A 16589-nucleotide genomic window follows, 5' to 3' on the forward strand; every position below is an offset into this window, starting at 1 on the left:
TTATAAGGCCTATTTAAATTTTTCAACACAAATAGAATCTTTTGCTCCTTTCAAGTTTACAGACACTCCTAAATTCTACTTAAAGGTGCTTGACTTAGTGGGTCTTTTAATAAAACGTGGGGTCATCTCCTTAAATGAGTAGTTACCACTACACTTATTTTAGCTAGGGATTCAGGCTATAAAACATCTTTCTGGATCCAGGCATGGTAGCTCAAACCTATAATTCCAGCATTCTGGAAGCTGAGACAGGAGCATTGCTCCAAGTTTAAGGTCAGCCTGGGCTACATAGTAGATTCCAGGTGAGCCTAAGCTATCAAGTGACACCCTATCTCAAAAATTAAACAACCAGGGGTGGAGAGATGGCTCAGAGGTTAAAGGTGCTTGCTTGTATGCACAGCCTGATGGCCTGGAGTCAATCTCCCAGGGCTCACATAAAGAGAGATGCACAAAGTACTACACATGTCTATCTGGAGTTCATTTACAGCAGCAAGAGGCCCTGGTATGCCAATTTTCTCTCTCTCTCTTTTCTCTTTTTCCTCACAAAAATAAATAACATTAAAAATAAAACAAACATTGGAGCAGGAGAAATGGCTTAGAGGTTAAAGCGCTTACCTGCAATGCCTAAAGACCCAGGCTAGATTCCCTGGTATCCAGGTAAACCAGATGCATAAGGTAGTACATGTGTCTAGAGTGACTGGAGGCCCTGATATGCCTATTCTCTCTCTCTCTCTCCAATAAATAAATTAATATTAAAATAAAAAAACAACAGCAGCAGCAACAAAACGATCCCAAACAAACAAATAGAAACTGCTTCTAGGCTCTTCTGTATCTTCTCTGCCTTCAACTCGGCACTCAAAAGGAATATATTTGGGCTTGAGAGATGGCTCAAGAGACAGCCTGGGTTTGGTTCCCCAGTACCCATGCAGAGCCAGATGCATAAGGTGGAACATGCCCCTGGAGTTTACTTATAGCAGAAGGAGGCCCTGGTCGTTCCATTCCACCCCCATCTTTCCCCTTCTTGCTCACAGATAAATGAGTATTTAAAAAAAATTTTTACTCATTTATTTATTTGAGAAAGAGGCAGAGAGAGAGAGAGAGAGAGTGAGAATGGGCATGCCAGGGTCTCCAGCCACTGCAAACAAACCCCAGACGCATGCGCCCCTTGTGCATCTGGTTTACGTGGGTCCTGGAGAGTCGAATCGGGATCCTTTGGCTTTGCAGGCAAATGACCTTACCACTAAGCCATCCCTCCAGCCCCAAATAAGTATTTTTAAAACATGAACATCATATATTCAGTAATTCGGTCATTCTGACAACAAGAATACGTCAAGCGTTGTTTGTGGTGGTATAAACTCAGTTGTATACGAGACAAAGGAAAGTAACAGGGACCCTGGTCAGATAGGGTGGCCCGTGGATGCCAGCTGGAGAGGGGCTACCGGTCAGACCTAAAGAATGAGTCACAGCAGTCAGTGGTGCGGCTGGAGGTGGTTAGGTGGGTGATTGGGACCCGCAGGTAAGAGAACAACAAAGTGCAAAGTAGGAGATGTTAATAAGGACCAAGCAATACTAGGTACCAAGCAGGACAGTGGCCCTCCCCCAATGGGACAATCCATGGTGTTTGTGTTCAGGAGGCTTGAGGACAGTGATCTGTCGGCCCTGTGATGGGCAGACCTGGGAGCAGGAGCCATACCTGCACCGTCCACCCTTTCCTTCCCTCTTGGAAACCAGGTCTGAAAGTGCTGAATCAACCCTCTCTCTCCCCACAGGCATCACCCAGGAGAAAATCAATGAGATGCGGGCAGCTCCAGAGCAGCAGATGATTTCAGACATTCACTGCATGATTGCAGCGGGCCAGGATCTAGATTGGGTAGATGCCCAGGGTGCCACACTGGTGAGAAGATGGGCTAGGTTGGTCTGGGATGGGGGCAAGAATCCAGACAAAGGCTTGGGCTGATTGGGGGTGGACTCCTGGTGTGGATCTGTACACATGGGGTCTGGTTGTGATCTCGAACTTCCTTTGGGTCCACGGCTACTCCTAGCAAAGCTGAATTTAGTTTCTTTGGGATTCTGGACACTCCTGCTGGAGCTGGGAGTGATGGGCTCAGGATGGCAGGCTTGGCTCTGCTGTCCATCTGTTTTGTCCCCAAGATCTTGTCTTGGACTTGTTATTTCCCCCTCCTCAAGTGACATCCTGCACTTAAGGACTATCATTCACTCACTCAAGCCATTTTGCTTTTTTAAAAAGTTGTATTTATTTATAAGCCGGGTGGAGGGAGCAGAGAATGGGAAGGCCAGGGCCTCCAGCCACTGCAAATGATCCCCAGATGCATGTGTCACTGTGCATCTGACTTTACATGGGTACTGGGGAATTGAACCTGGGTCATTAGGCTTTACAGGCAAGCACCTTAGCTGCCGAGCCATCTCTCCAGCCTCTAAAACAGTATTGTTTGTTTGTTTTTCAAATAGGATCTCACTCTGGCCCAGGCTGTCCTGGAACTCACTCTGTAGTCCCAGGCTGACCTCAAAGTCATAGTGATCCTCCTACCACTGCCTCCCAAGTGCTGGGATCAAGGCGTGTGCCACCATGCCCAGCCCGTTTTGCCTTTTTTGGTTGTTGTTTATTTTTATTTATTTATTTGAGGGTGACAGACACAGAAAGAGAGAGAGAGAGAATGGGCACGCCAGGGCCTCCAGCCACTGCAAACAAACTCCAGATGCATATGCCACCTTGTGCATCTGGCTTATGTGGGTACTGGGGAATCAAGCCTCGAACTGGGGTCCTTAGGCTTCACAGGCAAGTGCTTAACCACTAAGCCATCTCTCCAGCCCCTGTTTTGCTATTTAATCACCTATTCCCTTGCCTAGTGTTCCTCTCCCACCCCATCTCACCATTCTGCTGGTTTCAGTCTCCCTGACAGCGCTGCCACAGCCTCTCCTCCAAGTTCCATGATTTCATGCTGGGCCCTCCAGTCATCCATCCACTCACTGGCCATCATCCATCCATCTCCTGTTACTCCATCCATCTGTCCATCCGTTCTTCATCTGCCCGATCCATCCGTCAGTCCATTCATCTATCCGTCCTCCATTTATTCATTCACCCTTCATCCATTCATCCATCCTCCATACATTCGTCCTTCATCCCTCCATCCACCCATCCACTCATCCATCAGTCCATCCCTCCTGTCACATAGGGTTATTGGCACCTCTTCTGTGCCACACGGCTCACTACCTTGAAGAGATGGAAGAGTGCAGCCCTTCTACTCTTGCCTAGTCACTTCCACCTGTCCCTGCAGTCCAGTTACCAGGGACGTGGAGACATGCCCTTAGCCCTCCTCTAGACCCCGTAGCAGCATCTCAGTTGGGGCAGGTCTGCTTCTGCATTGGCTAAACAGAAAGTCAGAGCCGGGACTGAAAGCCCACTCCCCAGAGGATGAGCACTGTTCCAGGCTTGGGATCCTTGCTGGCCATGGGGGGCCGGGAGTCCCAGGATCTCATGCTTGTCCATCAGGACTCAGCAGTAGCACACTCCCCTCCCCTCGCTGCACGCAGGGCTGACCTGGTTCCCAGGTCGGGTCGCTGGGCTTCTCTCACTCAGCTGCTGACCCCTGACCTCCGCTTCTTGCCTGTGTTAGCTCCCTTCCTTCACAGGTCTCCCGCTCAGCCCAGCACCGAGGAACAGGGTTAGATGGTGAGAATGAATGCTGCTGGTTTTAGGGCAGCACCTCCCGTCTGGGCTCGGAAGTCTGCTAAGTAGACTGGAGATAATAGTGTCTTCCTCACGGGCAGCTGGGCGTGTCGGATGAGATTCTGCAGTGGGCATTCAACACCGGCTGAACACTCAGTAGATATTAGCAGTGGTCATGCATTCATTCATCCATTTGTGGTGCTGGGTATTGAACCTAGCATCTCGTGCATGTTTTGGCAAGTGGTCTGTCACTGAGCTATAGTCCCAGTCCATATTTATTTTCTGAGGCAAAACCTTACTATGTAGCTCAGGCTCACTTTAAACTCACAATCCTCCTGCCTCTGCTTCCCAAGTGCTAGGGCTTATAGGAATGTGCCACCGTCTCAGCTCAGTGACCACCACCATCATCATCATCCATAGTATCTCTATACTACCTGTGCGTTTTATTCCCAGCCAAGTACTTACTGAGAACCTGGCCAATGAGCTGTCGTTCTCCACAACTAGAAACCATCAGACATATAGAAATCAGACAGTTATACTAATTTTTCTGGTGCTCCTATATCACATCATACCCTGGATATATTTTGAAAAGTAAATAAACAAATAAATAAATAAAGAGGCCAGATGGTGGTGCACACCTTTAATCTCAGCACTCAGGAAGCAGAGGTAGCAGGATCACTGTGAATTTGAGGCCACCTCTGAGACTACATAGTGAATTCTAGGTCAGCCTAGACTAGAAAAAGAACCTATCTTGAAAAGAGAGAGAGAGAGAGAGAGAGAGAGAGAGAGAGCTGGAGAGATGGCTTAGCGGTTAAGGTACTTGCCTGTGAAGCCTGAGGACTCATGTTCGACTCTCCAGATCCCACATAAGCCAGACACACAAAGGTGAGGCAAGTGCAAGGTTGTGCATGCCCACTAGGTGGTGCAAGCATCTAGGGTTCGATTTCAGTGGCTGAAGCCTTGGCACGCCAATTCTCTGTCTTTCTAAAATAAAAAAAATCAGGCATGGTGGTGCACACCTTTAATCCCAGCACTTGGGAGGCAGAGGTAGGAGGATCGCTGTGAGTTCAAGGCCACCCTGAAACTACAGTGAATTCTAGGTGAGCCTGGGCTAACGTGAGACCCTACCTAGAAAAACAATCGGAAAGAGAGAGAGAGAAAAAAAAAATCTGCCATTGTTGGAACCTTACAGGCACCTTCTCCCAGAATGAGGAAGCATGCAGTCACGAGGGCTGTGTCCTCACAGTCACCTCCTGAGGCCATGCCTTATCTGTCCCACTGACTGCTGTCCCCCGATTGACTGGCTCCCCCTGCCAATGGGTCTTCAGCTGGAAGCTGTGGACTGTCACTCTGCCTGCCTCCAGACATGGGACTGGCTCTCCAGGGAACGCTTTCTTCTCTCCTCTCTTCCAGTTGCACATAGCTGGAGCCAATGGATACCTGCGGGCAGCCGAGCTCCTCCTGGACCATGGAGTACGTGTGGATGTGAAAGACTGGGATGGCTGGGAGCCATTGCATGCAGCTGCCTTCTGGGGACAGGTAATTCTCACCCATAGAGCTGTGGGGGAGGCCAGCTCAGGGTCCACCCCCCTGTCACCAAGGGCTGACATTTTGTTCAAAACAACTTAAGACCTACTAAAGGTGTTTCTGTGGTGAGTGAGTGTGGTAGGTAAAAGTCTTGGTGGATAGGAGCAGGGGAGCTTGCAAATGTGTTTGACCATTTGAATGCTAAGAAGATGATGATCAAATGTGCCAAATTAGAAATTTTCCGGGATTTCTACCTGGAGTGATTTCTCTGTCTGTTGCCCAGGTATGATGGCTGCTTATGGAGTCCCTCATTAGACCTCCGACTCCTCCTCTTCCTTCTTCATTCTCTTCCTCCTCCTTCCCCATCCTCCTCTTTCTCCTCATCATCCCTTTCCTCCTTCTCAATGTGATTCGGGCATGTTGGAGGAGCGGCAGGACCATTGTATCTTCTAGGATTCTCCTATGGCTCCAGGTGTGACCCAACTTTTTGAGTCACATTCTAAGAGTCACGGGCACTGTCTCCTCCTTGTAGCCTTCCTGAGCCCTGGACAGGGAGACCACGAACCTCTTCCTGTGTTTCAGATGCCGATGGCAGAGCTATTGGTGTCCCATGGGGCTAGTCTCAGTGCCAGGACGTCCATGGATGAGATGCCAATAGGTAAATCCAATACAGTACTTTGTACACACCTAGGTACTTACCGATTTTTTTTGATGGGTGAGTGGATAAATGGTTGAATGTTAGTGATGGATTAGTAGGTAGGTAGGTAGATAAGTAGAAGGAAGACAGGCGATACATAGATGATAGGCAGTTAAGTGATAGATAATGGGTGAATGGATGTGTAGAGCAGATATGCAGATGTAAATGTGGGATGTGACGATGGATGGACAGATGGATGGGTGAATTAGTAGTACAGACAGGTATATATGATGTGAGAAGATGAAGGAATGAATAGTGTGGACAGCTGTATGTGATGCGGGCTGTGAAGAAGTAGGGATGGCTGGATGAATGGGTAAGTGGCTGGGTGGGCTTAAAATGAACCTATGGGGCTGGGTGTGGTGGTGCACGCCTTTAATCCCAGCACTCGGGAGGCAGAGGTAGGAGGATCGCCATGAGTTCGAGGCCACCCTGAGACTCCATAGTGAATTCTAGGTCAGCCTGAGCTAGAGTGAAACCCTACCTCGAAAAAGAAAAAATTAAAAAAAGAAAAAGATGAGCCTGTGGCTGGATGAGCAGGTGAACAAACAGACAGACAGTAGATTAAGGGATCCAGGGATTGACTGGTGGCTTGTGAGCGGTTCTCAGTGACTTCACCTCACTTCCTGCCTGAGGCGCCCACTGGTTTCTCTCAGTGCTTCTCCTATCAGTCGGGTCTTGATTTTCCCAGAGACCGAAGAGAGCCATGAATCCCCCAGTCCTAGCTTGGACCCTTGGGAGTTGTGGCCATATGCGGGAGCCGGGTCTTCCATTCTCACACTCCTCTAAGGAAAGAAAGCGAGCATTGCTTCTCTGCCCTATGTGCCTCTCCAAAATACTGTTAAGAGCTCTCAGTGGGTTTCAGTGGTGCCCCGCCCCCGCCACCCTGGCATACCTCCCACCACTGGTTCTTGTGCCCTTCAGATCTGTGTGAGGAGGAGGAGTTCAAGGTCCTGCTGCTGGAGCTCAAACACAAGCACGATGTGATCATGAAATCCCAGCTGAGGCACAAGTCATCCCTGAGCCGGCGGACATCCAGCGCAGGGAGCCGCGGGTGAGTGGAACGGGGCGGCCGAGGGCAGCTCCACGTGCCTGCCTGTTGCCCTTGGGCACTGCTTCCCAGCACCCACTCTGTCCCCTCAGGAAGGTGGTACGTCGAGCTAGCCTGTCAGACAGAACCAACCTGTACCGGAAGGAGTATGAGGGAGAGGCCATCTTGTGGCAGCAGCGGAGCGCAGCTGAGGACCAGCGCATGTCCACCTACAACGGGGACATTCGGGAGACCAGGACAGACCAGGAGAATAAGGACCCAGTAAGTTTCCTCCCGCCTTGCCCCAGTGTCGGCCACTGGTCCTGCCTCCTCATCTGAGAACCGTAAGAGGGGGGTAACTGGGCAGTGCCCTTCAGAAATTGGATCCCGGGCTAGAGAGATGGCTTAGTGGTTAAAGCACTTGAAGCCTAAGGACCCAGGTTCGATTCCCCGGGACCCACATGAGCTAGATGAACAAGATGGCGCACGTGGCTGAGGTTCGTTTGCAGTGGCTGGAGGCTCTGGCGTGCCCATCCTGTCTCTCTCCCTCTGCCTCTTTCCCTGTCTGTCTCTCTCAAATAAATAAATAAAAATAACGTGTTAATAACAAAGAAATCGGATCCCATCTGATGGTGGTAGTTTGTGTCAGGAATGAGGTGACCCTCACTCGGTGTGTTAGTCAGAGCTGGGACCCTCGCACATAGGGGGACCTCGTCACTTGCCAGGGAGAGGTAACTGCTGTGGGTCTGCTTGTCCCCTAGCACATCTGGTTCTGGATTCCTCAGTAGCAAAGTGTTCACCCCAGGGATGATGGCCAAAAAAACCCTTTCTGTGGGTGGGGACATAACAATATGCTGAGAATGGTGTTTATCAAGAGGCATCTGGTTGGAAGCAATGTTTTTAAAAACTGAATAGGGAGGCAGGAGAGATGGCTTAGCGGTTAAGCACTTGCTGTGAAGCCTAAGGACCCCGGTTTGAGGCTTGGTTACCCAGGATCCATGCCAGCCAGATGCACAAGGGGGCACACGCATCTGGAGTTCATTTGCAGTGGCTGGAGGCCCTGGAGTGCCCATTCTCTCTCTCTGCCTCTTTCTCTCTCTGTCACTCTCAAATAAATAAATAAATATATATATATGTATATATAATAAAATAAAATAAAATAAAAAACTGAACAGGAGACTGGGAAATGGCTCAGTAGTTAAGAGCATTTACCATGTAAGCATGTAGGCCTCTTGGTATAGAGACCACCAAGTTCCACTCCCCAGAACCCCACATAAAAAGCTAGGCAGTCCAGGAGTGGTGACACACACCTTTAATCCCAGCACTTGGAGGTAGGGGGATTGCTGTGAGTTTGAGGCCACCCTGAGACTACATAGTGAATTCCTGGTCAGCCTGGGCTACAACAAGACCCTACTTCAAAAAACAAAACAAAAGGCTAGGCTTGAGGACTGGAGAGATAGCTTAGCGATTAAGGTGCTTGCCTGCAAAGCCCAAGGATCCCACTTTGATTCCCCAGTACCCACATAAAGCCAGATGCACAAGGAAGCACATGTGTCTGGAGTTCATTTGCAGTGGCTGGAGGCCCTGGCACCCCCATTCTCCCTGTCTCTCTTCTCTTTATCTCTCTCTGCTTGCAAATAAATTTAAAATTTCATTTTTAGCTGGGTGTGGTGGTGTATGCCTTTAATCCCAGCACTCAGGGGGCAAACATAGGAGGATTATCGTGAATTCAGGCCACCTTGAGACTACATAGTTAATTCCAGGCCAGCCTGGACCAGAGTGAGATCCTACTTCAAAAAAAAAAAAAAAAAAAAAAAAGAAATATGAAGATGAACAATAAGAGGGTGTGTCCAAAATTCTCCTGTGACCTCCACACTCATGTACGTTGGGTGTGTACATGTGCACATACACGTAAATATACCACCCGCCACCTCTCCACACACACACGCCACTCCAGACCCATGTGCCACCATGTGCATCTGGCCTATGTGGGACCCGGAGAATCAAACCTTGGTCCTTAGGCTGCACAGGCATGTGCCTTAACCGCTAAGCCATCTCTCCAGCCCCTCCTTCCTCCTTTTAATTTTTCTATTTTTGTTTACTTATTTGAGAGAGAGAAAGAAAAAGGCAGAATGAACACATGGAGGTTATGCCTCCAAGGGACTCAGTAACAGGGAAAGAGCCCTTGTCTTTTTTTTTTTTTTAATTTTATTTATTTATTTATTTGAGAGAGACAGACACAGAGAGAAAAACAGATAGAGGGAGAGAGAGAGAATGGGCGCGCCAGGGCTTCCAGCCTCTGCAAACGAACTCCAGACGCGTGCGCCCCCTTGTGCATCTGGCTAACGTGGGACCTGGGGAACCGAGCCTCGAACCGGGTTCCTTAGGGTTCACAGGCAAGCGCTTAACCGCTAAGCCATCTCTCCAGCCCTTCACTGACTATTTTTTTTAAATTTTTATTATTATTATTATTTATTTATTTATTTGAGAGCGACAGACACAGAGAGAAAGACAGATAGAGGGAGAGAGAGAGAATGGGCGCGCCAGGACTTCCAGCCTCTGCAAACAAACTCCAGACGCGTGCGCCCCCTTGTGCATCTGGCTAACGTGGGACCTGGGGAACCGAGCCTCGAACCGGGGTCCTTAGGCTTCACAGGCAAGCGCTTAACCGCTAAGCCATCTCTCCAGCCCGTCTTTTTTTTTTAATTAAATTTTTTTTTATTTATTAGAGATGGAGAGGGAGGGAGAGAGATATTGAAAGAGAGAGAGAATGGGCACACCAGGGCCTGTAGCCATTGCAAATGAACTCCAGACGCATTTCCTGCCTTGTGCATCTGGCTTATGTGGGGCCTGGAGAATTGAGCCTGGGTCCATAGGCTTCATAGGCAAGCACCTTAACCACTAAGCCATCTCTGCAGCCCAAGCTCTTATCTTTCTTTAAAAAAATATTCACATATATATATATATATATATATATATATATATATATATTTCCCAAACTCTTTCTTAAAAAAACATGTATATATATATATAGATATATATATGTGTGTGTGTGTGTGTGCATATACATACATATATATGTATATGTATATTCATATATATATATATTTTTTTTGTTTTTTTTGAGGTAGGGTCTCTCACTAGCTCAGACTGACCTGGAATTCACTATGTAGTCTCAGGGTGGCCTCAAACTCATGGCGATTCCCCTACCTCTGCCTCCCAAGTGCTGGGATTAAAGGTGTGTGCCACCACACCCAGCAAAAAATATTTTTATTTATTTATATGCAAGGGGAAAGAGAGAGAGAGGTGAGAGAGAGAGAGAGCTAATGGGTATGCCAGGGCCTTCAGCCACTGCAAACGAACTCCAGACGCTATGCCACCTTGTGCTTATGTGGGTCCTGAGGAATCAAACCTGGGTCCTTTGGCTTTGCAGGCGAGCACCTTAACCGTTAAGCCATCCCTCCAGCCCTAAATAATTTTTTTTAAGTGGGCATGGTGGCATAAACCTTTAATCCCAGCATTTGGGAGGCTGAAGTAGGATGATAACCATGAGTTCAAGGCCAGCCTGGGCTACAGAGTGAGTTTTGGGTCAGCTTGAATTAGAGTGAGACCCTGCCTCAAAAGTGGGAGGGGGCTGGAGAGATAACTCAGCAGTTAAGGTGTTTGCCTGCAAAGCCTTAGGACCCAGGTTCGATTCCTCAGTATCCAATAAAGCCAGATGCATAAGGCGACACATGTATCTGGAGTTCATTTGCAGTAGTTAGCAACACCTGTTCTCTCTTTCTGTCTCAAATAAAGAAATAAATAGTTTTTTTTTTTAAGGAAAACAAATAAAAAGTTAGCAGAAAGTACAGACAGTTCCTGCATCCTTCTTCAATGTGTCTCTGGGATGTTACTTTATCAACATCATGCATTAATGTCGTCGATGCACTATCACTAATGAGCTAGTACTGATGCATTACTACTAAGTAAAACATATCCTTTATGCGAGGGCTCGCTGTGTTGTACGCTCTGAGGGTTTTAACCAATGCTTAGTGTCATATCCACCATTATAGAGCCCTGTGAGATGTTTGCACTGCCTCTCACCTGTTCATCCTCCCTAAGCCCTTGTAGTCACTGATCTTGTGCCCGTGGAGTTTGTGAATGTCTTGTAATTGGAATCATGTAGCACATAGTCTTTTCAAATTGGTATTGTATAGTTGTTACTCTATAGCCACGAGGGATTAGTTTTAAGACTAAGACACCCTAAGATACCAAACTCTGCACATGCTCAAGTCCCTTGTATAAAATGGTACAGGACTTGTATATAACCTGTACATATCCTCCCAATTACTTAGATGGTCTTCTAATACCTGTTACAATGCAAACACCATGTAAGAAGTTGTTATGCTGTATTGATTACCTAGTTAGTAATGGAAGGGTGGGAAAGAGTCTATAAATGTTCAATACAGAAATTTTTGGGGTTTTTTTTTGTGTGTGTGTGAATATTCTCTTCCTGGCTCTGTGTGTGTGTGTGTGTGTGTGTGTGTGTGTGTGTGTGTGTGTGTGTGTTGTGTGCATTCAGCGGACAACGTCAGTGGCAGTCCTCACCCTCCACCTCGTTTGAGGCAGGATCTCTTGTTCACAGCTAGCCCATGAACTTTTGTAGATTCTCCTGTCTCTGCCTCCCATCCCACCAAAAGAAGGCTAGGACTATAGACTCTCGCTGTGTCTGGTTTTTATGTGGACTGTAGGGCCTGAACTCAGGCCCTCACGCTTGTGTGGCAAGCACTTTACCCACCGAGCCATCTCCTCTGCAGCCCAGGCTGGTCTCAAACCCATGGTCGTCCTGCCACGCTTTCCTGGGTGTTGGGCTTACAGATGCATGCCACCATGTCCGTGTGAAGACGTGTGAAGATTTGTTGGATCTGCAGATGGATGCGGAGTTCCAAGTGTAAAAGTATTCTCAACTCTCCAGGCATTCCTAGCGTGGATGCAAAACACAGTGTCTCAGATCCTGCTGTGCAAAGCACCAGCAGGAACCTGTCAGAAATGCAGAATTCCAGCTCTCAGTCCAGACCTATCAAATCAGAATATACATTTTAACAAGACCCCCCCCCCCCAGTGATTCCTAGGCATGTTAGTAGGTTTTGAGGAGCACCAGTTTAGACCATCAAAATATGCTCCTGGGGATGGGGTGTGGCTCAGTGGCAGAACTCTGCCTAATGTGCTTAAATTCCATACCAGTATCTCTCTCTCTGTTCCCCTCCCCAGTACAGAAATCTGTCACCCTATAATGATTGGTCTTCCCGCAAAGTTCAAAAGGAGCCTTTAAAAAAAGGGCTGGAGAGCCGGGCGTGGTGACACATGCCTTTAATCCCAGCACTTGGGAGGCAGAGGTAGGAGAGTCGCCATGAATTCGAGACTACCCAGAAACTACATAGTTAATTCCAGGAAAGCCTGGGCTAGAGTGAGACCCTACCTCAACTCCCCCCCAAAAAAAAGGGCTGGAGAGATGGCTTCATAGTTAAGGTACTTGCCTGTGAAGACTAAGAACCCAGGTTCCACTCCCTAGAACCCACGTAAGCCAGATGCACAAGGTGATGCATGCGCATGGGGTGGCACACACATCTGGATTGGATTGTAGTGTCTAGAGGCCTTGGTGTGCTAATTCTGTCTCCTCTCTCTCATAAAAAAGAAAATAATAAAAAAAGAAATAAAGAAGAAGAAGCCAGGCATGGTGGCACACGCCTTTAATTCTAGCACTAAGGAGACAGAGGTAGGAGGATCACTGTGAGTTGCTGTGTGTTCAAGGCCAGCCTGGGACAGAGTGAGTTCCATACCTCAAAGCAGCAACAATAACAACAAATGCCATGATTTCAAGGCCAGCCTGAGACTACATAGTGAATACCAGGTCAGCCTGGGCTAGAGAGAGACCCTACCTTGAAAAACAAAACAAAAAGATTCACAGACATAAATAGGAGCTGATTGTACAAGTAACCCTCTCAGCACTGTATTTTGATCTTTTTATCCTTCCAGGCTGACTGTGGAAACTTCCTTCACTTTTTAAAAACCAGCCAAGACCATTGTATGATAAGTACTGGCCATAATTTATTTGTCCAGTGATGACTCTCAGATCTTGTACCCATGAGTCCTTATGACCAGTGAAGCATGTACCAGAAATGGGCTTGCTGGTATGAAGTATATATTCCTGGACAGATGGCTTAGCAGCTAAGGCATTTGTCTGCAAAGTCAAAGGATACAGGTTCAATTACCCAGGACCCACATAAGCCAGATACATAGGGTGGCTAATGTGTTTGGAATTTATTTGCAGCAGTTGGAGGCCCTGGCGCACCCATTCTCACAGACATTCTCACTGTCTGTCTGTCTATCTGTCTGTCTGTCTTTCTCTATCTGCCTCTTTTTGTCTCTCTCTCAAATAAATTAAATTTTTAAAAATTGGGAAGCCAGGGACAGGGTCGGTGGTTAAGAGCACTTGTTACTTTGTAGCAGTTACCTTGTTACTGGGACAAAATACCCAACCAGAAGCAGTGTACGAGGAAAGGTTCATTCCAGGCTTACAGGTTGGAGGGGCGCTCCATCGTGGCGAAGGAAGCTGGCTTACTTCATCCCATATCAGCAGCAGAGAGAGAGCCAGCACCAGCAGGATCAGAACACACACAATAAGGCTAGGATCCTCAACCCCAAAGTCTGCACCCCTAATGAGTACACCTTCTAAAGCAAAACTCTACCTCCCAGGGCTCCACTAAGTAGGAAAGTAATCAAAACTACCTGAGGGCTGGGCGTGGTGGCAGATGCCTTTAATCCCAGCACTCGGGAGGCAGAGGTAGGAGGATCGCCATAAATTCGAGTCCAGCTGAGACAACATAGTGAATTCCAGGTTAGTCTGGGCTAGAGTGAGACCCTACCTTGAAAAAAACAAAACAAAACAAAACAAAATTCCTGGGGCTACGGGGGACATTGATATTCAAACCACTTTAACACTTCAGTATGAGGCCTTGGGAAGGCCTAGACTGGCTGAGTTGGACTCCCCAGAACTCTTGTAAAAAGCTGGCATTGGGGGTTGGAGAGAAGGCTTAGTGGTTACAGCACTTGCCTGCAAAGCCAGAGGATGCTGGTTCAACTCTCTAGGAGCCATGTGAGCCAGATGCATAAGGGGCCATGCATCTAGAGTTCGTTTGCAGTGGCTGGAGGCCCTGACGTGCCCATTCTCTCTCTTTCTCTCTCTCAATCTCTCTCTCTCTCTCTCCCTTCCTCTTTCTCCCAAATAAATAAATAAAACATATATATATATTTTAATAAAGGCTGGCATTGGGTTGGAGAAATTACTTAGTGGTTAAGGTGCTTGCCTGCAAAGCCAAAGGACCTAGGTTCAGTTCCCCAGAACCCACACAAAGCCAGATGTACAAGGTGGTGCATATGTCTGGAGTTTGTTTGCAGTGGCTAGAGGCTGTGACATGTCCATTCTCTCTCTTTATCTGCTTCTCTCTCTCAAATAAATAAAATATATATGTTTTTTTTTCTTTTTTTTTTTTAGCGACAGACACAGAGAGAAAGACAGATAGAGGGAGAGAGAGAATGGGCGCACCAGGGCTTCCAGCCTCTGCAAATGAACTCCAGACGCGTGCACCCCCTTGTGCATCTGGCTAACGTGGGACCTGGGGAACCGAGCCTCGAACCGGGGTCCTTAGGCTTCACAGGCAAGTGCTTAACCACTAAGCCATCTCTCCAGCCCAAAAAATATATATTTTTAAGCTGGGCATGGCATGTGCTTCTGTAACCCCAATTTGCAGAGGGTAGGTCATTGGGCCCTGTTGACCAAAATGCTCTGGGTTGAGGGAGAGACCCTGTCTCAGATCTCAAGGCAGTATATGGATGATCAATGGGAAGGGCACCCAGAGCTCTCTGACCTCTGCATGCATGCACACACAACTGCACACGCATGTGCACATACGTACACACACACACACACACACACACACACACACACATACAAAATAATCTTTTTGGAAGGTTGCATGATGCCATTGTCCCTTAAAGGGGTCGTGACAGTTTATATTCTTATTTCTTCACATTCTTGTCAACATCAAATAAGAATGACCTTTTAAGATATTTGTCAATGTGATAGGCAAAAGTTACATTCTTGGGCTGGAGAGATGGCTTAGCAGTTAAGCACTTGCCTGTGAAGTCTAAGGACCCCGGTTCAAGGCTCGATTGCCCAGGACCCACGTTAGCCAGATGCATAAGGTGGCGCATGCGTCTGGAGTTCATTTGCAGTGGCTGGAGGCCCTGGTGCACCCATTCTCTCTCCCCCCTCTCTTTCTCTCTCTGCCTCTTTCTTTCTCTGTCTATCGCTCTCAAATAAGTAAGTAAATAAATAAAAGTTACATTCTTTGTTTTGATATTTCTATATCATTAATTGTTAATGAGGTTGGGTTTTTTTTTTTTTCCCCACATCCAAATACTGTTTTGTTTTGTTTTCTTTTCTTTTTCCTTTTTCCACTGAGGTTGGGTCTCCCTCTATCTCAAAGTGACTTGGAATTCACTATGTTGACTCAGGCTGGCCTTGAACTCACAGCCATCCTCCTACCTCTGCCTCCAGAGTGCTGGGATTAAAGGTGTGTGCCACCATGTCTGACTCAAATACTGTGTGTGTGTGTGTGTGTGTGTGCGTCTGTGTGTGTGTGTGGAGAGAGAGAGAGGGAAAGAGAGGGGGAGGGAGGGAGAGGGAGCTGTCTTTTCTATCTTTTTTTCTGTTGGGTAATTTGGCTTTTTTAAATTGGCTGTTAACAGTTCCTGTCATGTCTGTTGCAAATGGCTTTTCAAGCTTTTTTCTTAATGTATCTTGGCTTTGTTTGTGTTGATTTTTTTCTATACTTTATGTGTGTGTTACTATCAGATATATTTACCTTTTGGTGTAGTTTCTGGGCACTAGCTACTTTTTTCAGCTCTCATTGTCGAAGAATGATTAGGTCTACAGGATCCCTGAATGAGAATCTGTTTGGTGAAATAGAGATATGTTGGAAGTAGGAAGAAAGAATTAAAAGTGACCAAAATATGCAACAAAAATTAGCTCACATGCAAAAGAAATTTATTGACCCACAGAACTGAAAATGTCTGGGTTCCGCAGGAAAAAGAGGGTCCAAATTCGCCATGAGGCCAGTCTCTGTCTGGTCTTCTTTGCAGTCAGTTTCTTTTTTTATTATTAATTTTTAATTTTGTTATATTTATTTTGAGAGGGGAGGTCAGAGAAAGACGGGGGGGTGGGGTGGGGAGAATGGGCAGGGCCTCGAGCCACTGCAAGTGAACTTTAGATACACGAGCCACCTTGTGCATCTGGCTTACATGGGTCCTGAGAAATTGAACCTGGATCCTTTGGCTTTGCAGGCAAGCGCCTTAACTGCTAAGCCATCTTCTCCAGACCCGATGTCAGTTTCTCTCGCAGAGGAAGCACCTTTGATGTGGTGTCTCCTCAATCCAGAGCTTACAAAATCTTTACCACCTGTAGTTCCTACAGCAACTTCTTCCCAGTTATTCTAGCTAAAAGCTCAGGATGGCCGGGTGTGGTGGCGCACGCCTTTCATCCCAGCACTCGGGAGGCAGAGGTAGGAGGATCGCTGTGAGTCTGAGGCCACCCTGAGAGTATATAGTGA

The 16589-nt window shown here is 47.3% G+C and overlaps 1 protein-coding gene across 1 annotated transcript in view; it reads left to right on the forward strand.

Annotated features, from left to right (window-relative positions):
- The window catches only part of Ppp1r16b (protein phosphatase 1 regulatory subunit 16B), a 145044-nt gene that overhangs the window by 123428 nt on the left and 5027 nt on the right, over positions 1-16589 (forward strand). The window contains exons 6-10 of the mRNA XM_004666687.2: positions 1767-1891; positions 5099-5224; positions 5795-5870; positions 6831-6960; positions 7050-7218. Of these exons, the coding sequence (XP_004666744.2) occupies positions 1767-1891; positions 5099-5224; positions 5795-5870; positions 6831-6960; positions 7050-7218 (626 nt within the window). The remainder of the gene's footprint in view (positions 1-1766; positions 1892-5098; positions 5225-5794; positions 5871-6830; positions 6961-7049; positions 7219-16589) is intronic.

Source organism: Jaculus jaculus, chromosome 8, assembly GCF_020740685.1.
Source record: "Jaculus jaculus isolate mJacJac1 chromosome 8, mJacJac1.mat.Y.cur, whole genome shotgun sequence".
In the NCBI taxonomy this organism is placed as follows: domain Eukaryota; kingdom Metazoa; phylum Chordata; class Mammalia; order Rodentia; family Dipodidae; genus Jaculus; species Jaculus jaculus.